Genomic DNA, 27,777 nt, shown 5'->3' on the forward strand with positions numbered 1-27,777 from the left:
TGTGTCTTTTGTTGCCAAAATCAATATAGGACCCGGGCTTATTTTCGGGGAAATGCGGTATATATTTCTATTGTGGCATTTGCCATTTTTATAATTTAGCATTATTTAAATAACATGACATTGGTATGCATTTTGTTATTATACCATGAGACTGCTCTGGTGGCAGTAGTGAAGATAATTATTATTTTACAAGTTAATTTGAGAAAGGACCTAGAAAGACAAATGTATTCTTATTAAAACTGGAAATTCACTTTAAATGAAAATGGTGAAAGCTACTCTGAAATAATGTCACATAGTTTAGCCAGGTTATCACAAGCATTGTAAGCAAGATACTAGCTACATCATTTTTTATTTGAGCAACTCTGTGAAGCTTTTTGCAGTGCATGTCATACAGACCCATGGTAGGGTATCCAGTAAACTTGGGTATGATAATCTGTTTCCTATGTTTATTTTTAAGTCCACAGTATATAATATTAGGACGCTCATCCAGTATATTATGAACTTTTGAATGTCCAAAATATGGTATTTAACCCCTTCAACCCCAGAAGATTTGGCTGCTGAATGACCGGGCAATTTTTTTGGCGCGTGCCTGCTATCCCGATCCCGTGAGCCGACATATAGCTACAACGGCTTGCGGGATCATGCCGACCTGCCGCAGTAAAATGACAGTGGCTAGTCAGCAAGCGGTTAAAGTACGGTATATGTAAAGGCAGAACTTTTACTTCTAAATGTTGGATAGAGTGGGAGTGTTTAGACCCTCTGTCAAGTTTTTATTGCTGTTTGTGTCCCATGGGGGAGATTTGCCCCTCTATTTCCGCTAGTGACCATGGTCATTGAGACAGAAGACAAGGGAAAATCCTAATTTTTTTTTTCTTTTCACTTGATCTGTCCCAAGGGTGGAAATTAAAGGAATATCTTTTTAGGGTTAAATTAAATATGCAGTATGCATTTTTTATGCAATGTATGTGTTGTTTTTATGAAGATAATGTCCATGTGAGGTATGTGATTTATTTTATGTAAGGAGGCCGCATCTGCATTTCATTTTGTTATTTTTATTGTAAAATGATAGTAAATTATTCTGTTTCTGATTCTGATCTTCCCTGTGGGACACTGACAGCAAAAAAATAACCTGAGGTTTCATTCCTTCCTAACTCAATCCATAACTAAATAAATACAGGTCAAAGTATAATTAAAGGCAAAAGATTCTTTTTAGTTTTGGATAGAGTGGAGAGGTATTAGAACACCTGTCAGTTTCTATTGCTGTCTGTGCCCCCTTTAGTGAAATTCTCCCTCTCTATTTGTCCTGTTTACCATTATCATTGAAAGTGAAAGTAAAAGGAAATCCCAAATTTTGGGTTGCCCCCAGAAAAGAAATAGAGTGAAATCTTCCCATTTGGAAATTCTTTCTGGAGACCTGGGAGTCCCTAAGGAATTGTCCTAATTTGCAGGGATTTCTTCTCACTTTCTGTTTGGCTATGGGACAGAGAGTGAAGAGAAATCTCAGCAATGAGACCCAGACAGTGAAAAAAAAAAATGTGACAGGGGTTATAACCCTCCTGTGTTCTATCCAAAAATGGAAAAAAAAGTTTTGCCTATAGTTCTACTTTAATGTCTAAAAACATGACATACAAAATGGCTGAACACTAATACCCCATACATGCGGTCAGATTTTCTGACGGAAAATGTTCGATGGGAGCTTGTTGTCGGAAATCCTGACTGTGTGTAGGCTCCATCGGACATTTTCCATCAGAATTTGTCACAAAAAAAAATTGAGAGCTGGTTCTCAAATTTTCCGACAACAAAATCCGTTGTTGTAAATTCCGATCGTGTGTACACAATTCCAAAGTTCCACGCAAGCTCGGAATCAAGCAGAAGAGCCGCACTGACTATTGAACTTCATTTTTCTCGGTTCGTCGTACGTGTTCTACGTCACCGCATTCTTGACGTTTGGAATTTCTGACAAGATTTGTGTGACCGTGTGTATTAGCGGTGCGCATCTTCACTGGCCACACGATTCGATTTGATTACGATTATCCGGTCCATGATTCGATTCCGCGATGCATGTCGATGCATCACGATTACTGCGCACGGTTTTCATCCAAAAAATTCAAGTAGTCAGAAGAACTCCATTTTTTAAATTTTATCTGTTCTTAAAAAAAAGACAACACTCCCTGCATGTAGCAAAGTGTAAACACAGCAGAAGAGGAGCTCCAGACTGCCCCCAAATGACTACAGAAGATGGTAAGAGACTGCAGACATACTACAGGAGATGGTCAGAGACTGCAGACATGAGACAGGAGATGATCAGAGACTGCAGACCTGCTGGACATGGTAAGGGAGGTGCCAGACTGTCCTATCCAAGATGATCAATACCCCGCCACCCTCACCACTAACCTGTCCCCATATAACACTATTACCATAGTGCTCCCCTGCCCAGTGTCACCACGGACCAATTCCCATCCTTCTCGACCAGCATCCACACAGTCCTCTTCTCTTCCCCCCACCTCTACACTGAGCATGCAGATAGGGCAATAAAACAAAAAATGTTGTGCAGTGCTTTGTGGTGACAAATGCACAAAAGAGCCTTATTAAGTAGAGAATAAATATAGTCCTGAAATATATAAATCTGTGATCTGATTAAAAGAAATCTTGTGTATTCAAAGTAATTCCAGTGCTGAGTGTGCTCTGCTGTGTTTAAATTATTCACCAGAAATCAGGAATGATTTGAACACAGCAGAGCACACTCAGCACTGGAATACTTTGAATACACAAAATATTTCTTTTAATCAGATCACAGATTTATATATTTCAGGACTATATTTATTCTCTACTTAATAAGACTCTTTTGTGCATTTGTCACCACAAAGCACTGCACACCATATTGTTTTATTGCCCTATCTGCATGCTCAGTGTAGAGGTGGGGGGAAGAGCAGAGGACTGTATGGATGCTGGTCGAGGAGGATGAGCACTGGTCCGTGGTGACACTGGGCAGGGGAGCGCTATGGTAATAGTATTATATGGGGACAGGTTAGTGGTGAGGGCGGCAGGGTATTGATCATCTTGCATCAGACAGTCTGGCACCTCCCTTACCACATCCACCCCCCTCGGTGTCCTGCCCACGGCCCCCTCACCTGGCTATGCCTCCGTCACAGCTGGCTTGATATGCCACGGCTCCACTCTCCTCCTCTGAGCTCCGTGCTCCACAAGCCGGCCGCCGCCACCACTCTTAGCAGCAACAGCTCCATGTCCTCACCAACATGCACACAGCGTCCCTCCTCGACGCAGGGCAGCAGGGGGATGACGTCAGTCAGCGGCAGCAAGCGGGAAAATCCGGCGCGGCTTACTCCCATGGCTCTTCGATGGCTTTCGGCTCTGTTCGGTCGCGGAGGCGGGGCTTAACACGGCGCAAGGATGACGTCATCAAAACATTGATTACTCCAGTCGTAACATCGATGCCGCATCGTGTATGGTCGAATCGCGATGCATCAATGTTACGATTAATTTCGACAGCCATGGTGTGTATGCAAGACAAGTTTGAGCCAACATCCATCAGAAAAAATCCATGGATTTTGTTGTCGGAATGTCCAATAGTGTGTACATGGCATAATGTATATGATGGCTGCTCTTAGGACAGTAATTAGGTGTGCAGCCCCCCTAGGGATTCTCCACCTAATTGCAAGTATGTCTATAATGGGGTGTGGCGCTACCTAATGAGTTATATGGGATGGGCAGCTGTATGGGGGGTGGGCTAGCTACTGTCTAAATTGGTGAGCGTGTCCCTCATATGCCCAAATTGTGTGATAGTTACAAAATAAATATTACCCAGTGAAAGTTATAGATATCATCATACAATTATTCCAAAGTGTAGGCTTCTCTGTGTGATAAAGTAAATCGTGATAGATACCGTGCAGATTAGCATATGGTTCCTCCTAAAACTAAATAAGAGTGGAACTAAAAAAACTATAATAGTCCCCCTATAAATAGTGATGTGCCATCAAAATTATCATACATATAACATAGTAGGGATACACTGTAGGAGGCCATATACTGCAACCCTTGCATATCAATTCAAACATGTGATCATAACATCAAACGAAATCGTGTAGTGTTCATAGTCCATAAATTATATAATATTTCTACAAAAAACGTGTTCAAGTTCTTCAAGCAAAACCGTGACTGGAGTGCTCTAAATGTTCTTGGTGACTTTTGTGCTCCCCCTCAAGGGTCTCCACTCACCAAATCCAATTACCCCAAAGGGGCAATGTGCGTATGGGTAAAACCTCCATGATCTCCTCACCACCGTAGTTGTTAGGGCACCCAGGGTAATCTCCTGCCCCCGTATGGATGGTTAAATTGTATTCTTGATGGCTCCCTTTTCTTTTTTTTTTTTTTTTGTTAATAAGTGATCACATTCACTTTGTTCTCAGCTGCATAAGAGCTGGGGGGAGGAGAAGCAGCAGCACATTGATCTTCCCAGTAAGGCATAATTATGCAGTCAACTGATTTTTAGTTAACTTAATGCTTTGAATTCTTATGAACTAAATTAATTTCATACACCAACTGTTTTGTCATTTTATGCATTGGTAATGTGTCTATGTGTTACTAAATTACTGATAACACTAATGGCCCATACACACGATCCGAAAATCAGACAACAGATCTTAATCTTAATAGTCGCAAATAGAAATTGAATAGGTTACTAAAGTCACAAAAATTCTCGTATAACAGAAAAAAAATCGGAAGTGATGTCATGTGTTGTAGTGTATTTGTATTGTATTTTTAGGCGACAGCTGTACTGACTAAACGAAAACTGTACGATCTGGTATCGTACGAGGAACATTTTCTTGCTTATCCGATCAAATAGTATTGGATGTATTGTTATGATCGGCTCTCGAAAGCTCTGTACTAACGATCCGATTATCGTACGATCGTGTTGAAAGTGTTATCTTTCGTCTGATTTTCATATCGTGTGTACGGGCTATTTGACTGCATTCACACCTGAGCGCTTCAAAGTTGTGCGTTTTACCGTGTTGTACCGCAATTTTGCAGCGGTTTTTACCGCAATTTTGCTGCGTTTTTGTCGCGATTTTGTTCAGGTCACCAATGTAAAAGGCAGAAAAATGCCCGTAATCTGCCCCAAAGAAGCTCATGTTCTTTTTTTAAGCTTAGGGCGTTTTTCAGGCGTTTTGCTTCAGGTGACAAAACGCTCAGATGTGAACAGGTGCCATTGAAATGAATAGGACTTTGCTTGTTGGGCATTTTTCAGGCGTTTTTTCGGGTGTTTTATGAGCTGAAAACGTTCAGGTGTGAATGCAGCCTTGGTATAATAGACATTTCTTTGGTTTTGGATAGAGTGGAGGGTTAGAATATCTGTCCATTTTCTTTGCTGTATGTGCCCCATTAGGAAAATTTGCCCTCTCAATTTGTCCTGTTTCGCATTATCATTGAAACTGAAGGTAAAAGAAAATGCCACATTTTGGATTGTCCCCTGAACAGTTACAGAGGGGAAATCTTCCAGTGGGGAAGATGACCCTGGTGACAACTGAGGGATTTTCTCTCAATTCTTGTTTTGGCTACAGAACAGGAATTGAAAGGAAATCTCCCTAATGGGACACAGTTGGCAAAAAACTGACAGAGGTTACGGGAGCGTTCCTAGAACATTTGGTACCCGGAGCGGATCCTCAGGCTCGTGCCTGAGCATTTCCAAGTTGCGTGTTTTTACCACGATTTTGCTGCGATTTTGTTCAGGTCACCAATGTAAAAGGCAGAAAAACGCCTGTGATCTGCCCCAAAGAAGCTCATGTTCTTTTTTAAGCTTAGGGCATTTTTCAGAGGTTTTGCTTCAGGTGACAAAACGCTCAGATGTGAACAGGTGCCATTGAAAATAATGGGATTTTGCTTGTTGGGTGTTTTTCAGGCGTTTTTTTGGGGCGTTTTATGAGCTGAAAACGCTCAAGTGTGAATGCAGCCTGAATCTGGCAGCCCCCCCCCCCAATTTAAAATTTTAAAGACATGCACAAAAATTTGTCATTGTAAAAATATGAACTTGACCTACCCTAAAAGTGGACTGCAGGCCTTGCTCTGAGCTGCAGGGCTGGTGCAAGGATTATTTTTCTACACAGGTGAAAGTGCAGTTTGCATTAAAGTGGCTCTACAAATATTACATTATGCTCCACCACAAATATTACATTGTGCTCCACCACTAGTATTACATTGTGCTCCACCACTAGTATTACATTGTGCTCCACCACTAGTATTACATTGTGCTCCACCACTAGTATTACATTATGCTCCACCACTAGTATTACATTATGCTCCACCACTAGTATTACATTATGCTCCACCACTAGTATTACATTATGCTCCACCACTAGTATTACATTATGCTCCACCACTAGTATTACATTATGCTCCACCACTAGTATTACATTTTGCTCCACCTCTAATATTACATGATGCTCCACCACTATTATTATATTATGTTCCACCACAAATACATGATGCTCCACCACTATTATATTATGCCCCACCACTATTATTATATTATGCTCCACCACAAATATTACATTATGCTTTGCCACTAATATTAGTTACTCCGCCACTAATATTACATTATGCTCCGCCACTAATATTACATTATGCTCCGCCACTAATATTACATTATGCTTCGCCACTAATATTAGTTACTCCGCCACTAATATTACATTATGCTCCGCCACTAATATTACATGATGCTCCACCACTAATAGTACATTATGCTCTACCACTATTACATTATTTTCCACCACTAATATTACATTATGCTCCACCATGAATATTACATTATGCTCCACCACTAATATTACATTATGCTCCACCACAAATAGCACGGCATGCCTCCATACTGTTAAATCAGGTTAGGGACAAACATGACATTCAGATGAGATAGTAGATCCAGATCTTTGTAAAAATATAATTAGATGCCTTATTCATACACTGTAGTGGAGAGACACAACACACACCGATATTCAGCTTTACCAGGCCGAATGAAGAAGGAAGTGTCTCTGACTTACAAACATCAAGTTTAACAATGTATACTTTATGAATATGCATAAGGTCTAGGCGTGTCATAGGTGTGACTGTATATATTAGTCCAATCAATGTCCATATCTTTTTAGTAGCAAGGGAACAGTTAAATATGTGTATACATCATGTATACACATAAAGAGATTTCAGCAGTATATGGTCAGTTCAGACTGGTTTTGATAAGGAAGTCATTTTGAGCACCTTTCTGGGTTCTTATCTTCTGGGTTCTTATCAGTAATTTGTGTCATCACATATCCAACAGTTTCAATTTCCCAGGAATTGAAACTAAACAAAAAAACTCCTAGGGAATAAATATATAAATATAAATATATATTTTATAAAACTCAACATTATCAGACCCCTATAATTCTACTCAATACCCACCAGCACATCTTTGTACCCCCAGAACACCCCTGTACTCAACAACACATCTCTGTACCCGCATGCTTTTGTACCTCTTTGGACATCTCGGCACTCCCAGAATGCCTCTTAACCCCTAACCATGCCTCTGTGCCCCCAGCACCTCTCCATATCCACATTTTATCCTTGCACCCCCTCAGGACACCTCTGTTCCCCCTTGCTCATCTCTGCACCCCCACACATTTTTGCACCTCCTTGCACACTTCCATCTCCCCCACAATCCTCTGCACCCCTCATATGTATCCCCAACACCTCCCTAACCCCAGCAAACCTTTGTATCCCAGTACACCTCTGCACCCCCAGATGCCTTTGTACTCCCCAGAATGGCTTTGTTACCCCCAGGAGACCTCTGCACCCCCTCCCCCAGCCTGCATCTGTACCCCCAACACACTTCTGTACCCCCTCGTATACCTCTGCACCCCCAGAATCCTCTGTATCCTTCAGTAAGTCTCCATAAGTGTAAGCACCCCTCTGCACATCTCTGCAACCCCTCCCTCCCCACCCCCCCACACACACACAAAACTCTGCACTGCTGCACTAACTATTAACAGTTCTGTGATGCCTGCTATAGTGGTCGAGCAACTCACTGTTCACAAGCCAGTGCCTGTCCCGGACAGACGCCCCTCCACTGTAAAATGTGAACTGCTGGCTGGAGGTGTAAAGGGAGATGCCGGGCGCCACAGAGCTTCTCCCCACATCACTTTATAGCAGGCTCGTGTCGTCTCCTGGCTGTTTGCCTCTGCCTGCCTCCCTCCCTGCACATCGCTCGACTGCACTGAGAAAAGGAGCGGAGCTACCTGCCGGCTCCATTGGGACTACTAATGACAAAAAGAAAAGATTTTACTGCACCCCCCTCAATGTGTGGTGCCCGGAGCGCACCACACCGCCCCCCATTGGTACGCCACTAAGAGGTTATAACCCTCCTTTACGCTATCCAAAAGTAAAAAAAATAAGTTTTGCCTATAGTTCTACTTCAGGATAATTCTCACCTCCTAAATAACAATTTTTGTTTTAGTTTAGCATATATAAAAAAAAAGCCTAACTAAACTTCTTAGCATGCCCTTCCCTTAATTGCACCTGAATTGTTAACAGATGTCTATCTGTCACATGCTCCTTCTAATTCTGCAGTATGTAAAAAGAACATGAAATTTCTAGGCATTATTCTTCTTTTTTTAGCATGAATTGTTTAATGCAGTGTGTTATCAATAACAAAAAGAGAATATGAGTTTAATTTTTCCAAAATGTTGGCATGAATTGAAAGACATCTGCAGAATTTTGCTATTATTGTGAAATGTACTTGAGTCAATGGAAACTATTAAATTAAGGGGGGTTTTGGTGGACTTAAAGGATGCAATGGGCTTTACAGTAAATGGCTACTGAGGGTTACAAAAGCTCGTTTCATCTTGTGCCTTTAGCACAGATTGTCCTTTAACCCCTTAGATTTTTAGAAAATCGTGCCTGTGGCATCAGTTATCATTTAGCCCCTTAGCTGCTGTCCACATTTAACCATGGATGACGGAACCATTTTTTGCTATGTTGAATTTTTCCACCATGTTTCCCTATTTTAAAATTCCAGTTATGACAGTTTGTAAAATAGCCCCCAAAACACATTCTAAAAGCACTGGGCCCATAAAATAAAAAGATAGTGCTACTGACTTTGTACATCCATTGATAGTTGCATAAAAGTTTATTAAACAATATTTTCTATAAAAATACACTAAAATTGCTATTAGCATATAAGCTTAATAACTTACAAAATTCCAACCAAATCTATAAGGTAAAACTGTATTGATTTAATACATAACCAATATTTGTAAATGTTTAACCTCTTAGCGCCGGCGTCTTTCGGTCCTTTAAGAAGTTTATGATGCCAGGAGGTGGGGCGCGGCTTAAGATCACGTGACTGCCATGATTGGCTGTCACGGCAGTCACATGGTCTTTCTGTTAGGCGACGGTAACTGTCCCGGGAGCGCGCAATGCATGTGCTCTTGGCCCAGGTGTATTGGGGGCAATTCACACAACTATACGGCCCCTCGGTGCTAAGGATCAGGCACCAAGGGGTCTTGTGGTAATGCCCAATCCCCGATGTTGTGTGTGCATAGCAATAAAATTGCTATACGGTACAGACGTGGAAATGTGTCGACATGCACTGCCAATCATAGAGCTGAACAATTGTAATTTTAAAAAAGTTTTGAAAAAAATCAATCACTGTGAAGTGCATTTTCTGCGCACTATTAAGTGCATCTGATGGCGTGAACAGGCCCTTAGTTTGTGTGTTAGTTATTGTATGTATATTTACAAAAATAATTTGATATTTTTACTTCCCCATAGAATGCCATCATGCCTTAAATATAATATAAAGCAAATAAGTAGCATGGATTAGGATTTTACAGGCATTCAAACTACTAAAGCATAAAAATGCTAATGTTGTTATCATATATTATGTTGCAAATATGAAAAGCAACATAGGTGAATATTAAGATAATTAGTGATCACAACATCAACTTGAATAAAAATTTTCTTCTCAAATTCTTCTCTTCCTATAATAATTGATGTGATCTGTCATAATATACATATGATAAAGTGCTAACATGCAAATAAATTCATATCACAACATTCCATGAAATTGTAAACATCTCATATATCAACAAACAAAAAAAATAAAAATACATAACTTTCACCAAAGTGCTATAGTGCATAAATACATAAAGTGTATTAATTCCAAAATTCATAAACCTCAGAAATAGTATAAACAAGCATGCTGTCCATGCATGATGTAAAGGAGGTTTATTAAAAATCCATCTAATCTTGTTCCACCAATGTTGTATTAATCAAAACGCATCTCTAGGTGAAAAACCACCACCATCAGAAAAACCTGCTTACCAGACAGTAATGCCCTGTACACACGATAGGATTTTCCAACAACAAAATCCATGTTTTTTTTTTCCGACGGATGTTGGCTCAAACTTGTCTTGCTTACACACGGTCACACAAATCTTGTGGGAAATTCTGAACTTCAAGAAGGCAGTGACGTACAACACGTATGTACCACTGACCCCCGAAGGAGCTGCTGGTATTTGATTGGGCCTGTACTCTGCTCTTACACCCCCAATAACTTGGCTCAATCCCCTTGACACAGCTGTGGTGCAATGCTAGTGTGAAACTAATAGCAAAGGATAACCCCACAATGTGCAATATAACAGTATTATACCTTTATTATTACCTGGGTATCCGACGTTCCACCTGCTAAAAAAGGAACAACACTTCACACCAATTGTAATTAACCAGGAACTTATTTTTACTGGAACTGGCATAAAATAGTAATTACAGTATTTGCACTGTCACACAAACGTAATGCAACAGCCCAATAGGTATTCACAACAGTTGTACCCACAAAGTTGTCTTATGCCGCGTACACACGAGCGGACTTCACGGCAGACTTTGTCCGGCTGACGTTTCGACGGACTTTATGACGGACTTTCCGAATGAACGGACTTGCCTACACACGATCAACCAAAGTCCGACGGATTCGTACGTGATGACATACGACCGGACTAAAACAAGGAAGTTCATAGCCAGTAGCCAATAGCTGCCCTAGCGTCGGTTTTTGTCCGTCGGACTAGCATACAGACGAGCAGACTTTTCGACCAGACTCGAGTCCGTCGGAAAGATTTGAAACATGTTTCATTTCTAGGTCCGTCAAACTTTTGGGGGAAAAAAAGTCAGCTGGAGCCCACACACGATCGAATTGTCCGACGGACTCCGGTCCACCGGACAAAGTCTGCCGTAAAGTCCGCTCGTGTATACGCGGCATTAGATGACCTCTGACAGTGCGTCTCCAAGTGGGACTAATGATCAGAGCACAAATGCCTTAACTCTGAGCACTTTCCCACTTCCAGCACACCTTGGTAACCACAGAAATGCAAAGTTAATCAAACAAGCACAGCACAATTTCTAGGGAGCTCCCCCTATTTTATAATGTAGTTCCTCTTATCATTAACAGGATGCAAGGCCTTGCAGTTAGAGATGCAGTCTTTTCAGTCTTCTGTCTTCTGATAGCTATTTGTGTTGTACTAATTGTAATTTGACAGTTGAACAAACAAGGATTAAAGAAAAATAAATGTTAGGACTATTCTTGTAGTGCAGTACACCTGCAACTGCCTCCAGAGCAATTTGCTTTGAATAACAGTGTCAGTAGTACAGTGAAGGGTAGGCTTGAAGCCTGTCCAAACTCAGTCCTTTTGAATATGATCTTCTCTGTGGGACTACAGGTCCCAGCAACACTGTGTTAAAAGTCTAGGTGTATAAAAGTGCGTTAAACTATGGGCAACAGCCCTCTCACCCAACCAGGCCTGGAAAATAGAACAGCTCTGCTCCAGTTGTCTCAATCTTGCTTCACGCCAGCCGTCACCGTCACACCGCTCCGTTCTACGAGATGAACCGGGACCTTCTGATGGCTCCGACAGGTGTCTCTGGATCCTTCCCAGTTCTGGTACAGTCTTTCCCTGCCTTTAGATGTAGAGCAGAGCCGCTGGTTGTTCCGCTCCGCAGTTGGTGTAGGCCGCGCTCTATGGGAACCTCCTCACAGTTCCTTGTAGGCAGGCCACGCATCCAGAAGAGACCCAAGATGGCCGCGCAAGGCCTTTTTATAACCTACCCAGCATGCAGTTCAGTGCTGAGTGTCCATGCGTAGGTCACTTGGCATTGTGGGAAGGTAGGTCATTGTAAAATCTAAACAAACAGTCACTTCCTGTAGCATTTCTCCATGTTCTTGAAATAGAAAATAAAATGAAGTCCATTCACGTTTTGGCCACTAGATGGTGCCAAATACCAAAGTATGCACTGCCCATACCTCTACATTACATTAAAAAGACAGGCAAAAATTATCAGCGCTACATGTATGACGAGCCGAGAAAAATGAAGTTCAATAGCCAGTGCGGCTCTTCTGCTTGATTCCGAGCATGCATGGAACTTTGTGTGTCGGAATTGTGTACGCAGGAGCGGAATTTACGACAACGGATTTTTTTGTCGGAAAATTTGAGATCCAGATCTCAAATTTTGTGTGTCGGAAATTCCAATGGAAAATGTCCGACGGAGCCTACACATGGTCGGAATTTCCGACAACAAGCTCCCATAGAACATTTTCCGTCGGAAAATCCTATCGTGTGTACGTGGCATAAGTCTATAGCATGGCTCTCCCCAGGGTACCTGTCTGGTAAGTGGAGAACCATGCTATGGTAGCTTGTTATGATGTGGAGGTTTAAAGTCTGTTTACAATTTCATGGAATTTATTTGCATGTTAGTACTTTATCATAAGCATATTATGACAGATCATATCAATTATTATAGGGATTTTTTTAACTTATTTGCATATTATCATTTTGGTTCAGCGCTTTATGATATATTACATATAATTATTTATTTTCTGATTTTAAAGAGACGGCACGCCATTTTTTACATTAATAGAACAACCAGCTTTGACCAATATGGTGTAGACTTACAACTCAAGGGATCACATGTCATTGGTGATGAAAACACATTGCACTAGGGGGATGCCTATGATGCGGTAGGCACAGAGATACCTTGCATGACAGGATCCTAGACACCACTCTTTGAAAAATAAAAAGGAAGATAAACCAAACAGAAAACAAAAAAGCAACAAAACATATAGATAATAATGAGCAAAATTCAACATATGTAGATGTGTACCTTTCCATCTATTTAGGGAAAATATAATATCTATGGCCATACCTAGAGCCAGAACTGGTTGCTCAGAATTTTGTCAGTATAATGCCTCGTACACATGATCGGACTTTCCGACAACAAAACCGTGGATTTTTGTTCGAAGAATGTTGGCTCCAACTTGTCTTACATACACACGGTTACACAAATGTTGGCCAACAATTACGAACGTAGTGACGTGCAAGACGTACGTGATATCTCCATTGCGAACGCTAGTTTTACAAGACCGAGTGCTGCCGGCCCATATTTGATTCCGAGCATGCGTGGACTTTTGTCCGACGGACTTGTGTACTCACGATCGCAAAGTCCATTTATTGGTGGAAAATTTGAGAGCCTGCTAGCCAACATTTGTTGGCGGAAAGTCCGACAACAAATGTTCCATGGAGCATACACATGGTTGGACTTTCCGCCAACAAGCTCACATCCAACATTTGTTGTCAGAAAATCTGATCGTGTGTACGCGGCATAAGTCTTAAAATTCCTGAAACAGTCTCAGAATTTCTTTTAATTCTGTTAACACTGTATGTATTTTGACCATATTGACTTTATGTTCCTGTATTATCATTTGTATTAGATCTGGGGCATACTCATCTAATTCATTTGTACCATTTAATTTCAAACTTCCATTAATTTGTTTGGTGTTTTATATCGTTTTAGCACTATACCCAAATCTGCATAGATTTCTATTTTGATTTTAATCCACCAACATAAATAATTCATCATAATGTTTCCTAGTATTTTAAAATATATTAATTATAATAGTCAAATATATTTTTAATTCCTCCATCTATCTAGATTTCCATCTCTGCAGCTGCTACTTTCTTTATGAGAAAGAATAACTTTAGTATATACAAACAAATATGGAAGCTCCTCTCTTTAACAGTTTGAGGTGGTATTAAACCCAAAACCAAAAATGTATATATTGCAGCTTACCAATCATTAGATGGGGTGGCACTTTTTTTAGGCTTTTTCCCTCTGTTTATACCTGGTGATCTGGCCAATCACACACCTCGTGTATTACAGTGCCCTCACTCTGGATGAAGGAGCACAGAGACCTTTGGACAGCAGCATTGTCAGTCTGGGGGGAAGGGGAGTGTTAGATGGAAATCAGGTTTAAATACCTTAAATTGAAGCCAAATGCCAGCTAGCACTTTATAAGCAGTTACAACAAACAGTTTTTTTTAAGGTTTTACATAAACAAATAAAAGCTGATCGTTGTAAGCACCCCTGTCAGTGGTAAATCGTTTGTCTCAACCCTCCAAGTGCTACATCTGCAGAACAGCTTGTTCTGTCAACAAAAGACTTATTGGCGGGATCACCAGGTGAAAATAAAATAAAGAAAGCCTAAAATGTTTGTAACCCTGAAAAAACAAAAAAGAGAGAGATCCTGTTCCCTCATAGCAGGATAAACAGCTCAGTGCTTGTGCTGTCTAACCTGTCCCTCTGGAAGCTGTAAAAAATCTGACTGATCCTGCCTGGTCATGCCCTCCCCCACTGACCATGGTTTATCATGGCTGCTGAGTCCTGACACTGGTCAGTTTATGTGCCTATGTCATCCGCAGCACTCCTCTGTTCTCCTCTCCCCCTCTCCCCCCTACCTGCCTGTCAGCCCCTGTGTCTTCTGTGTGAGCTGTCTCTGTCCCCCCCCCCCCCCCCCCAATCCTGCTGCTGTTAGTAGAAAAGTGAACTTTTAAAAAATTCACTGCCAGCCCCTCTCTTTTAAGTAGCCATAATGTACAGTATACGTTTATACTAAAAACAAAGCCTCTAAATACTTTTTTGCATATATCTTCAGGCCTGTCACATGACTCCCGGCCTCTCTACACCTCCGATCCAGGGCTACAGTGGGAGGAGCTGAGTGATCACGTAGCTGACATCAGAGGGAGATCTCGGCCCCTCTTGCTGTAGCCTTGGATCGGAGGTGCACAGTGGCTGGGATTCACGTGACCGGTCTGAAGATACATGCTAAAAGGAATTCAGACATCATTTTTAACAAAAACGTATACAGTACATTATGACTGCATACAAGCAAGGAGCTGGAAGTGAATGTAAGGGTTAGGGTTACAAACACTTTAAGGGTACTTTCACACGGCTTTCCGATCAGGTCTGCCTGTCAGTTTTTCAGGGGGACCTGATCGGTCCCTGCAACCTCCTCTATGGAGCAGCAAATGTCAGCGGATCTGCCCACAAAATCCAGAGGGATGGTGGTCCTCTTTTCCATCTGTCTGGCGGATTGGATAGGATCAGATGAAAATGGATAGGCGATCCGTTTCCACCCAATTTCCCCATAGAGGAGAGCGGGATTGTGTCCATGTCCGCTCTGCACAGTGAGCGGACACAGACCTGTCATCCGCCTGCTCAGCGACGCTTTCCCCCCTCTGCAAGCAGAATCCACAAGACAGAGGCGCCATGTAAAAGGGGCCTAAAAAAGAAAATGCAGCAGTTACATCCAAGAATTGGTAAGCTGCAGTATAATAAATGTTTGTTTTTAGATTTTATACTGCATTCATTTCTGAATCTTCTTAAGTGATGCCAGTGCATTTGCTTCACAGGACAGTGGATATATAAAATTGATATATTTCATCCTACTATTTAATTTGAATTGCTTCCCTTGGGGTGGGGGGGTTGAGGTATAAGAGGAGAATCTTGACCTATGGATCAAAAAAAGGGTTCAGTTCACACTCAAAACACATCAAATTTGGTTAAATTGTGTTTTTAGACTTGAGTGCTTCCTAGCCGTGCTGAAGATGCTGGATGAGTCTTGAATTAGGAAGTATTGCTGTTAATGATTTTAAGATTTTAATAAATGAGTCTTAGATTTTAAAATACTATGTGAGAAGAACTAGTGCTCAAAATATCCTTTTTGCACAAGCAGTTCAAAATTCACAGTTACCGACCTTAATACAAAGAAGTGATAGGACGATAAGGAGCAACAGTGTGCTAATGAGTTAAAACCTTCGCCCTTCCCTTATGTAATCATACTCGGGAAGGAGACTGACAATACTGTCTACATACTGCTGTATAGCCAAATTGGCTCAGGATGTTTCCCCTCTTTTTCTCATTGCAAATCCTACAGGACAAAGCAGATGGTTGATATTAAAACAGATTCTGGTATTTATGGTTGTCATGTGTATAACACATTATATATTTAAAAAAAAAAAAGAGAAGTAACTAGATTAAATGGCAGTTTTAAACCTGCCTGATGCTAAGCTTTAAGGAGCGATTTGCTAAATAAAGGGAAATATAAAATAACGTTTATTTTTAACCCAGTGAAAAGATTTGATACTGCAATGGATGCAATGGGCTATGAAAATGTATTCAGTAGAGCGGCAAAATGTGGACTTGAAACCAGTCAAATATCATTACTTAACCTCCCTGGCGGCATGATCATGTTAGATTTTTGATGCTCAAAACGGTACAAGGTTTTGCATGGAAATTTGGCGTTTTATATTGTAGGCCTGTAATTCTTATGAATAACACACTTAAATCTGTCCAAACAAGAGTCTAGTAGACATCCCGGGTATGATAAAGTTTGAAACACAAAATCATAAATTATAATATAATAAATAAATATAAATCATTATAAAAAATAGTAATAATAAAACGTATTCAATAATGTAATTAAATCAAAAACACTGAAATTTGCTCAGTTGCAGAATTGTCGCTGTCATTAGTTTCAGTGTTTGATAACGGATTTCCCCACAAATTACTATCGCTCAATTCTGCAAGTGATTCTAATTTATTATTGCTGTTTTCTAGCTGGTCTAAAACCTCTTTTGATGTAAAGGGACACTTTTTGGTTGCTATGGACAATCTCCAGTTTCCAGGCAGAAAGAACAGTTTTTATAATATAAAACTGCATGCAGGGCACTGGACAAACCACTAGGGACAAAAGGGATGTGAAATGATTTGATACAATAATGTAATCTGTAAGATTACAGTGTACTGTATGTATTGTGTGTTTTTAACTTTTTGAATTTAGCGCCGTGTCCGTCCCCGTGCGTCGCAACACTCGCAGGAAACGGAGCTCGGCACTGTGATGAATTGAGCGGAGACACGGCTCGTACACACAGCGGGAGGACTTCGCAGGATCCTGGGGACAAGGTAAGTAACTTTGCCTGGATCCTGCGACGCAATCCCGAGTGTGGCTCAGGGTTACTGCTTTTGGTACTGAAAATTCACCCCGAGCCACACTCGGGAATACCGCCAAGGATGTTAAAGAGGACTTTGTACCTTGGTGACAAGGTTGGCTTATTCAAGGTCCCCCCCCTTCCCCTAACTAAAAGCTAGATGAAAGTCCAAAATCAAAAAATTATGGAGATTAAGAGATAAGATGTATACCTTTCCCCAGTTTCCTCCTGCAGGGATTTGGTGAGAGTGACGTCATCCTCCTTCCAGCCAGATCTCAGAGGATGTTGAGTAGGCCAAATCTCAGAAGACAATCCTGCACTGCTCTGCAGCATCTTATGAGATTTGGCCTACTCAGCATTCCCCAGGTTGGTTGCCTTACTGAAAAAAAACGGATTTGTTAAATAACACCATATTAAATGACATGGAAAAATTATTATAAAATTAAATCCAAACTCCAGAGAAAAAAAACTACATAAATGATATACATACAGTGCCTTGAAATTTTCCACATTTTGTCATGTTACAACCAAAAACGTAAATGTATTTTATTGGGATTTTATGTTATAGGCCAACACAACGTGGCACATAATTGTGAAGTGGAAAGAAAAGAGTATGGGGATACCACATGTGTGGGACTTTTTGGGAGCCTAGCCGCGTACGGGGCCCCGAAAACCAAGCACCGCCTTCAGGATTTCTAAAGGGCATAAATTTTTTATTTCACTCCTCACTACCTATCACAGTTTTGAAGGCCATAAAATGCCAGGACAGTTCAACCCCCCCCCCCCCCCCAAATGACCCCATTTTGGAAAGTAGACACCCCAAGCTATTTGCTGAGAGGCATGTTGAGTCCATGGAATATTTTATATTTTGCCACAAGTTGCGGGAAAATGACAAACTTTTTTTTTTTTTTGCACAAAGTTGTCACTAAATGATATATTGCTCAAATATGCCATGGGCATATGTGGAATTACACCCCAAAATACATTCTGCTGCTTCTCCTGAGTACGGGGATACCACATGTGGGGGACTTTTTGGGAGCCTAGCTGCATACGGGGCCCTAAAAACCAATCACCGCTTTCAGGATTTCTAAGGGCATAAATTTTTGATTTTACTCCTCACTACCTATCATAGTTTCGAAGGCCATAAAATGCCAAGATGGCACAAACCCCCCCCCCCCCCCAAATGACCCCATTTTGGAAAGTAGATACCCCAAGCTATTTGCTGAGAGGCATGGTGAGTATTTTGCAGCTCTCATTTGTTTTTGAAAATGAAGAAAGAAAAGAAAAATGTATTTTTTTTTTCTTTTTTCAATTTCCAAAACTTTGTGACAAAAAGTGAGGTCTGCAAAATACTCACCATACCTCTCAGCAAATAGCTTGGGGTGTCTACTTTCCAAAATGGGGTCTTTGGGGGGGGTTTGTGCCATCTGGGCATTCCATGGCCTCTGAAACTGTGATAGGCAGTGAGGAGTGAAATCAAAAATCTACACCCTTAGAAACCCTGAAGGCGGTGCTTGGTTTTTGGGGTCCCGTATGCGGCTAGGCTCCCAAGAGGTATCCCCGTACTCAGGAGAAGCAACAGAATGTATTTTGGGGTGTAATTTCACATATTCCCATGGCATGTTTGAGCAATATACCCTGTTTCCCCGAAAATAAGACCTAGTGTGATTGTCAGTGATGGCTGCAATATAAGCCTTACCCTGTTTCCCCAAAAATAAGCCCTACCCTGAAAAATAAGACCTACAAGGACTTTAACTAGAGCTTATTTGGGGGGTAGGGCTTATATTGCAGCCATCACCGACAATCACGCTAGGTCTTATTTTCGGGGGAACGGGGTATCATTTAGTGACAACTTTGTGCAAAAAAAAAAAAATTGTCTTTTTCCCGCAACTTCTGTCACAATATAAAATATTCCATGGACTCGACATGCCTCTCAGCAAATAGCTTGGAGTGTCTACTTTCCAAAATTGGGTCATTTGGGGGGGTTTAACTGTCCTGGCATTTTATGCACAACATTTAGAAGCTTATGTCACACATCACCCACTCTTCTAACCACTTGAAGACAAAGCCCCTTCTGACACTATTTATTTATATGAAAAAATAATTTTTTTTTTGCAAGAAAATTACTTTGAACCCCCAAACATTATATATTTTTTTTTTTTAAAGAAAAGGCGCTACAGATTAAAATGGTGGGTGTTTCATTTTTTTTTTCACACAGTATTTGCGTAGCGATTTTTCAAACGCATTTTTTGGGGAAAAAACACACTTTTTTTTTAATCTTAATGCACTAAAACACACTATATTGCCCAAATGTTTGATGAAATAAAAAAGATGATCTTAGGCCGAGTACATGGATACCAAACATGACATGCTTTAAAATTGCGCACAAACGTGCAGTGGCGACAAACTACATACATTTTTAAAAGCCTTTACAGGTTACCACTTTAGATTTACAGAGGAGGTCTACTGCTAAAATTACTGCCCTTGATCTGACCTTCACGGTGATACCTCACATGCATGGTGCAATTGCTGTTTACATTTGACGCCAGACCAACGCTTGGGTACGCCTTTGTGCGAGAGAGGGGGGGGGACAGGGGTGCTTTTTTTTTCTTTATTTTATTTTTGCTTTTTTATCTTATTTTTAAACTGTTTCTTTCATTTTTTTTTTTTTTTTTTTTTTTTTTTTTATCATTTTTATTGTTATGTCAGGGAATGAAAATATCCCCTATGATAGCAATAGGAAGTGACAGGTACACTTTTTTTTTTTTTTTTTATGGGGTTTATTAGACCCTAGATCTCTCCTCTGCCTCAAAGCATCTGACCACACCAAGATCAGTGTGATAAAATGCTTTCGCAATTTCCCAATGGCGCTGTTTACATCTGGCGAAATCTAAGTCATGAAATGCTCGTAGCTTCCGGTTTCTTAGGCCATAGAGATTATTGGAGCCATTCTGGTCTCTGATCAGCTCTATGGTCAGCTGGCGAATCACCGGCTGCATTCTCAGGTTCCCTGTTGGGACAGGAGGGCCAGAGGAAAACATGGAAGACTGTGGGAGGGGGGGACATTCCCTCCCACTGCTTGTAAAAGCAGTCTAGAGGCTAATTAGCTGCTAGGATTGCTTTTACATGAAAGCCGACCGCTGGCTGAAAAGAATGATACCTAAACCTGCAGGCATCATTCTGGCATAACCACTGAAAGTCCAGCAACATACCAGTACGTTGCTGGTCCTTGTTGGGCATATATTGTAATCTTTTTTTTCATGCAGCCTGTGGGCTGCATGAAAAAAAGAGATTGATTGGTGGGTATGCCCACCATTAGAATACCTCCCTTCATCCACCCACTTCTAATGATGGGCACACATGCACCAATTATAAATGCCGAAGCATGGGGGCATCCGCCCCAAAAGTTAGGAGCAAATCGCTCCTCCGCCCCTGCTGCCCCCATGCTTTGGCATATATCACCTCCGACAGCGCTGGAGTCACGGCTTTATGTATCGTGGGAGCAAACGCTGTTGCTGTCAAAATAAATAAATCCACGCTGCAGCTGAATGGCGTACCTGAAGACAAAAAAAGGTTAACAATAAAACACAGTAAACAGTAAAGTATAAAAAATTGCATACCTGAATACATGATAAAACATAATAACAATAAAACATTGCACAATAGAATACAGTAAAAAAGAGCAGAACAATAGAGAGAATAGAGAGAGAGAGAACAATAAAACGACAACTATTTTTTTGTTGTTTTTTTTTTTTTTTTTTTTTTTACACTTTTTTTTGTAACTGTAACTTTTATAACTGTAACCGGTTCCAGGTTCGGATCTCTCAAAATGCCATGGCATCTTGGGAGACCCTGTGAAAGTGTGCCTAGTCTGTGCAATGCTGTACCCTACGCTAATACTCAACTGGTTTATGGTAGCGTTCAAAACATTCACCAATGCAAAGACCAGGATTGTCAGGACAGGAGGGACAATAATAGCGGGTGTCACGCCTATATCTGCGCTTGCTGCAGACGCAACATCTTTTTTGGGGGTGTTCGTTGGGTAGGGGTACTCGGGAGGACATAAAGAAAATGCCTCTCATGCAGCCGACTGCATTTGGTTGGGGATGTGAATGGGGGAAGTACGAGTGCTGCAGAAGTGGTGGGTTCCCAATTAGGATTGGTGAATGCAGCTGGAAGGGCACTATGGACATGACGGGCCTGTGTTTGTCTTCTTCTTGGTGGCAGCGGGACACTACTTGTGCTTGCTACATCACCAGCTTGAACTGCACTATGGGACTCGCCACGTCACCAAGTGTTACTGCAGTGCTGGTTTGACTACAGCTGCTGGTGCTTGCCAGTTCACCAAAACGCTACCAAAAAAACTGTTAGCGATCGCAGGGATCAGGCCTGACTCTGCGAACACTGCAGTTATGTATTTAGTGTTTTGTAAGTGACAGTGATCGATCGATACTGCACTTGGGTGGGCTGGGCTGGGCGGAGGGGCAAAACGCAGGTGCTAGCAGGTATTTGGGCTGATTCCGCTAACACTGTGTTTTTGGGAACCCTAAACTGCTGGGGACGCTAGTATAGATCTGATTGGATCAGATATTGATCCGTTCAGATACTATACCACTAAGGGAGATGTACGGTGCGTGCGTGGGGGTTAGCGGTACTGGCACTAACCTGACGCTGCCTGGGGCTGGTGCTTGCCAGTTCACCAAAACGCTACCAAAAAAACTGTTAGCGATCGCAGGGATCAGGCCTGACTCTGCAAATGCTGCAGTTATGCGTTTAGTGTTTTGTAAGTGACAGTGATCGATTGATACTGCACTTGGGTGGGCTGGGCTGGGCCGGGCGGAGGGGCAAAACGCAGGTGCTAGCAGGTATCTGGGCTGATCCCGCTAACACTGTTTTTGGGAACCCTAAACTGCTGGGGATGCTAGTATAGATCTGATTGGATCAGATTTTGATCCGTTCAGATACTATACCACTAAAGGAGGTGTATGGTGCGTGCGTGGGTGTTAGCGGTACTGGCACTAACCTGACACTGCCTGGGGCGACCTTAGACCCTATCTGACTCTAAAACCTAACTTATATCACTGTCGGGCGATCAGGGGGCTAAACCTTTATTAGGTAATAAATGGCGGGTGCCCTGACACTATAAAAAATAAACTAAAACCTTTATTAGGTAGTATATGGGGGTCCCTGACGCTATAAAATGCTGACGGCGAACCTATATATTTACTTCCCTAACTAGCGTCAGCGCCGGTTCACATTAGAAGCGGCACGACTTGCAGGTCTCCTCACCGAGGCGACCTGCACACGACTGCCGCGGCGACTTGCAAGACGACTTCTGTATAGAAGTCTATGCAAGTCGCCCCCAAAGTAGTACAGGAACCTTTATTCTAAGTCGGAGCGACTTGCATTGCTCCGATTAGAACGGTTCCATTGTACAGAACGGGAGGCGACTTGTCAGGCGGCTAGGTCGCCTGACAAGTCGCCCCCGTGTGAACCGGCTCACCCCAGTGACACTAATACAGCGATCAGAAAAACGATCGCTTAGTGACACTGGCAATGGGGGTGATCAAGGGGTTAAAACTTTGTTAGGGGGTACCCTAGACCTAAAGGGGGCTACCACTAACTGCCCTACCACTTCTAACTGTCACAAACTGACACCAATTCAGTAATCAGAAAAAAAGAAAACTGCTATTGGTGTCACTGTGACGGGGGGGTGATTAGGGGGTAATCGGGGGGTGATGGGGGGTGTAAAGTGTGCCTGGTGTGTTTTACTGTAAGTGCATGTGTTGTGCACTTACTCAGATGTCTTCTCTCCTCGGCGCTGGAACGGAAAATACTGAGCCAAAGAGAGATGACATCACTTCCTCTGCCGCTGTTTACTATGCAGCAGCAGAAGAAGATTCTCATTCGTTGGGAGCGATCATGAGGGGGTGGCCATGAATGAGTGGTCTCCCCCTCAGCCTGGATCGCTCCCCAAACGATGCCGACCGCCTCGGGCACCGGGGGGGGCGCAATGTGCCCCCCGCCCGCGGGAGGCAGATCACATACCAGGTACGTGATTTTGCCTGCCCGTGCCATTCTGCCGCAGTATATCTGCGTTAGGCGGTCGGCAAGTGGTTAACAGAAACTGTACCGGGGAAACCTGTTATTAGTTAGTTTTGTGTGGTGTATATCATATTTTATAGTTTGTTTTGTATACATTCCCTTGCTTTTAATATATTGTTTGTATATTGTTACAGAATACAATTTGTATTTTATCAAATCAATTTTGTGGTTATATCAGTACCGAGAAAGTCCATTCAATTTTCTTGGGTGTCTATGTGCATTGGTCAGCTTTGGCAACTACCCTCACATCTTCACCCTCCCCAATTACAGAGGGGAAAAGAAGGTGGAGGAAACATTAAGGGTAAATAGGAGAGGATTACCTAGTTAGTGCTCGACGGGTGAGGGTAAAGTATGCTCAGGGCTTTTTTTTTAGCCGGAACATAGGGGAGCGCAGTTCCAACACCTCCGGTACTTAATGTATGTAATGGCAAGGGGTGATGGATGGTCTATTGTTGCTGGGGGGGGTCTTTTGCTGCTTGCTGGGATCTGTTTTATTGCTTTTCTTGTTATTACCAAAATTCCATACACATTACTTAGCACTACACAATGACACTTGGCTCTACATTCTCTAAAAGGGGCCATACTGGGACCTGGGAAGGTGGTGGAACCAAGTGCTAAGAGGTGGGTAGGGGCAGAACCAAGGGACATTGTGCAGAGGTGGTTAGGGGGCGGAGACACAAAGTGACTTAGAAGGGAGGAGTTCTTGCACCTATTCTGTGAGAAAAAAGCCGTGAGTATGCTAACATATAAAGTAAAAGTTTGGAAGGATTGAGATTGAAAGTAGATCTCGTAAATCACTAATGAAGCTACAAAACATCATCCAGGGAAGCCACACTTCAGAGAACTGTGAGTGACGATTGTGTAATTGAGCTGTAAGTTCTTCCAACGGTATCAGAGCGTTCAACTCGTCAGCCTATTCTCTTATAGTAGAGAGAATTGAAGAAGCCCTTTCTTGACTTTAGTAAGTGAACCTGAGATCATGGAGATAAGTCCTCTTTGCAAAGTTCTAGGGATTTAGTTGGAAATTATTTTTATGCATAAATCAAAAACCGTATCCCAAAAGTGTTATCGAGAATATTCCCACTAAATGTGGGTCATAGTGCCTGGTGAGGCTAAGCAACGCCAGCACATGTTAGGAATATTGGGAAACATTTTGTGCAGGAAGTCGGGGTAACGATAACACCTTGTTAGAATTTTAAAGTTCCTCTCCTGTGCAGTACTGGCTGGTGAAGTTTGTGTGTTAAAAGACAAGATTGAGCTATGTCTTCTGGTGAGAAGGAGCAATTAAGAACCTTTTCCCATTCAAGAAATAAGGTATCTCTTTTATTTCAGGTTATAGTTCAACTGTAAAGCCAGTTAAATATATCTCACACAAATCAAGAAAAGGCAGAGAAAAAGCAAGAAATTATGATGTTTCAGGCATGGCATATGTTAAAGAAATCTGAAGAAAAGTTATCATAGCATAACACTACAGCGTGTCTGTGACACTACGTGTGACTTAAGTAGGCACTAGTAGTAGTGAGGGCATTTCTGTTTAACCCTGCTTCTTTTAGTTGCAGAGAAGTGCCTATTGGATGTGAACCAAGGCACAACATGCGGGGACTTCCAGCGCATGTGGTACTATATAAAAGATGTTGATGCATGCTCCCAATTCTGGTATGGAGGTTGCGATGGCAATGGAAACAGATTTAGCACTGAGAATGAATGTCTCCAAGATTGCTCTTCCAAACGTAAGTTTTATTTGGCCCACAAGAAAGATGTCAAACTCAGTTCTGTGGAATCCTGATAAAGAGCATGTTGTCTGTTTGTGTTTTGTGGCTTGTGTTGGAACTGTTTGCAGGCAAGAAACAAAATGCAATTTTCATAAACATTTCCTAAATTATTTTATTCCAGTGAAAAAAAACCCACAGTGATTTTCTTTGGAAAAAATATTAGCTAGTAAAGTATTTCAGCTCTGTTAAAAATTGGAATGAAAGTATATTGCATTAACTCCTCATCAGAAATGGAAGAAGGAAAATGTTGAAAGCCAGGAGAAAACTAATCTAAGGAAAAAAGAGTATTCTGTAGTTTTCTTTCCATGTGAATATTAGGATAGTCTTGTGTAGTTCCATTCTCTTTGTTTAAACTCAAGCTCATTCAGATTTTTTTTGTTACTATTGTAGATTTATTTTTTGTTGTCTTGTGAATACTAATATTTCTGATGGTAATCTTTTAACTGAAGCTTTCTATTCCCAGGGGTTTCACAAAGCATCTAATCTAATATTTTGGTGTGCAATCAGGGCTTTTAAATTTTGTGGGTCTGATACTAGGACTGCGATTATTTTTTATTGAATGTTATTTGTAGTTTCTTGAATTTTACCTAAAACCGAGGTACAGTGAGGGAAAAAAGTATTTGATCCCCTGCTGATTTTGAACGTTTGCCCACTGACCAAGAAATGATCAGTCTATAATTTTATTGGTGGGTTTATTTTAACAGTGAGAGACAACAAAAATATCCAGAAAGATTAATTTAAAAAAAGTTACAAATTGATTTGCATTTTAATGAGTAAAATAAGTATTTGATCCCCTATCATTTAGCAAGATTTCTGGCTCCCAAGTGTCTTCTATACAGGTAACAAGCTGAGATTAGGAGCACTCTCTTAAAGGGAGTGCTCCTAATCTCAGCCTTTTACCTGTATAAAAGACACCTGTCCACAGAAGCAATCAATCAATCAGATTCCAATCTCTCCACCATGCCCGAGACCAAAGAGCTGTCCAAGGATGTCAGGGACAAGATTGTAGACCTACACAAGGCTGGAATAGGCTACAAGACCATCGCCAAGCAGCTTGGTGAGATGGTGACAACAGTTGGTGCGATAATTCCCAAATGGAAGAAACACAGAATAACTGTCAATCTCCCTTGGTCTGGGGCTCCATGCAAGATCTCACCTCGTGGAGTTTCAATGATAATGAGAATGTTGAGGAATCAGCCCAGAACTACACAGGAGAATCTTGTCAATGATCTCAATGCAGCTGGAACCATAGTCACCAAGAAAACAATTGGTAACACACTACGCTGTTAAGGACTGAAATCCTGCAGCACCCACAAGGTCCCCCTGCTGAAGAAAGCACATGTACAGGCCCGTCTGAAGTTTGTTAATGAACATTTGAATGATTCAGTGGAGAACTGGATGAAAGTGTTGTGGTCAGATGAGACGAAAAATCAAGCCCTTTGGCATCAACTCATTTTGTTGTGTTTGGAGGAGGAACGCTGCCTATGACCCCAAGAATCACCATCCCCACCATCAAACATGGAGGTGGAATAATTATGCTTTGGGGGTGTTTTTCTGCTAAGGAGACAGGACAACTTCATTGCAACAAAGGGACAATGGACGGGGCCATGTACCGTCAAATCTTGGGGGAGAACATCCTTTCCTCAGAAAGGGCATTGAAAATGGGTCATGGTTGGGTATTCGAGCATAACAATGACCCAAAACACACGGCCAAGGCAACAAAGGAGTGGCTCAAGAAGAAGCACATTAAGGTCCTGGAGTGGCCCAGCCAGTCTCCAGACCTTAATCCCATAGAAAATATGTGGAGGGAGCTGAAGGTTCAAGTTGCCAAACGTCAGCCTCGAAATCTTAATGACTTGGAGAGGATCTGCAAAGAGGAGTGGGACAAAATCCCACCTGAGATGTGTGCAATCTTGGTGGTTAACTACAAGAAACGTCTGATCTCTGTTATTGCCAACAAGGGTTTTGCCACCAAGTACTAAGTCATGTTTTGCAAAGGGGTCAAATACTTATTTCACTCATTAAAATGCAAATCAATTTATAACTTTTTTGAAATGCGTTTTTCTGGATTTTTTTGTTGTTATTCTGTCTCTCACTGTTAAAATAAATCTACCATTAAAATTATAGACTGATCATTTCTTTGTCAGTGGGCAAACGTACAAAATCAGTAGGGGATCAAATACTTGTTTCCCTCACTGTATATTGTGTGGTAATAAACCCATGTAACTGGTGTGTGATTTTGTAGTTTGAGGTAGTTGGCATACACACCAGTGGGTTGAACAAAAAAAAAAAAGACCGCTCCCTGCTTGAAACAAGTGATGTGGATGCATGGATCCTCGATCAAATGATTCTATATTCTGAAAGGAGGCCCTTGCCAGAATACACATGGCTACAAGTGCTGATCAAATACTGTTTTATTAGTGGGACCATTCCACAGAAGCTGGTTGTTAGACAGTGAAATTTGGCCTGTTCCTGCTGAGCCTGCTGATATTTGGTCTGTGTATACCCTACTCAAGATACTGTATATGTAAACCCTCACCTTG

General features: G+C 41.6%; 1 protein-coding gene across 2 annotated transcripts in view; it reads left to right on the forward strand.

Moving 5' to 3' along the window:
- Positions 1–27,777, forward strand: part of LOC141144549 (collagen alpha-4(VI) chain-like) — a 418,531-nt gene that overhangs the window by 366,808 nt on the left and 23,946 nt on the right. Inside the window, exon 40 of one of the 2 annotated variants that reach the window (XM_073630330.1) lies at positions 25,016–25,192. The exons of the other annotated variant lie outside the window; for it this stretch is intronic. Coding sequence (XP_073486431.1) covers positions 25,016–25,192 — 177 coding nt within the window. The remainder of the gene's footprint in view (positions 1–25,015; positions 25,193–27,777) is intronic. 2 annotated transcript variants of the gene reach the window in all.

This window comes from Aquarana catesbeiana, linkage group LG05 (genome assembly GCF_042186555.1).
Source record: "Aquarana catesbeiana isolate 2022-GZ linkage group LG05, ASM4218655v1, whole genome shotgun sequence".
Classification (NCBI taxonomy): Eukaryota; Metazoa; Chordata; class Amphibia; order Anura; family Ranidae; genus Aquarana; species Aquarana catesbeiana.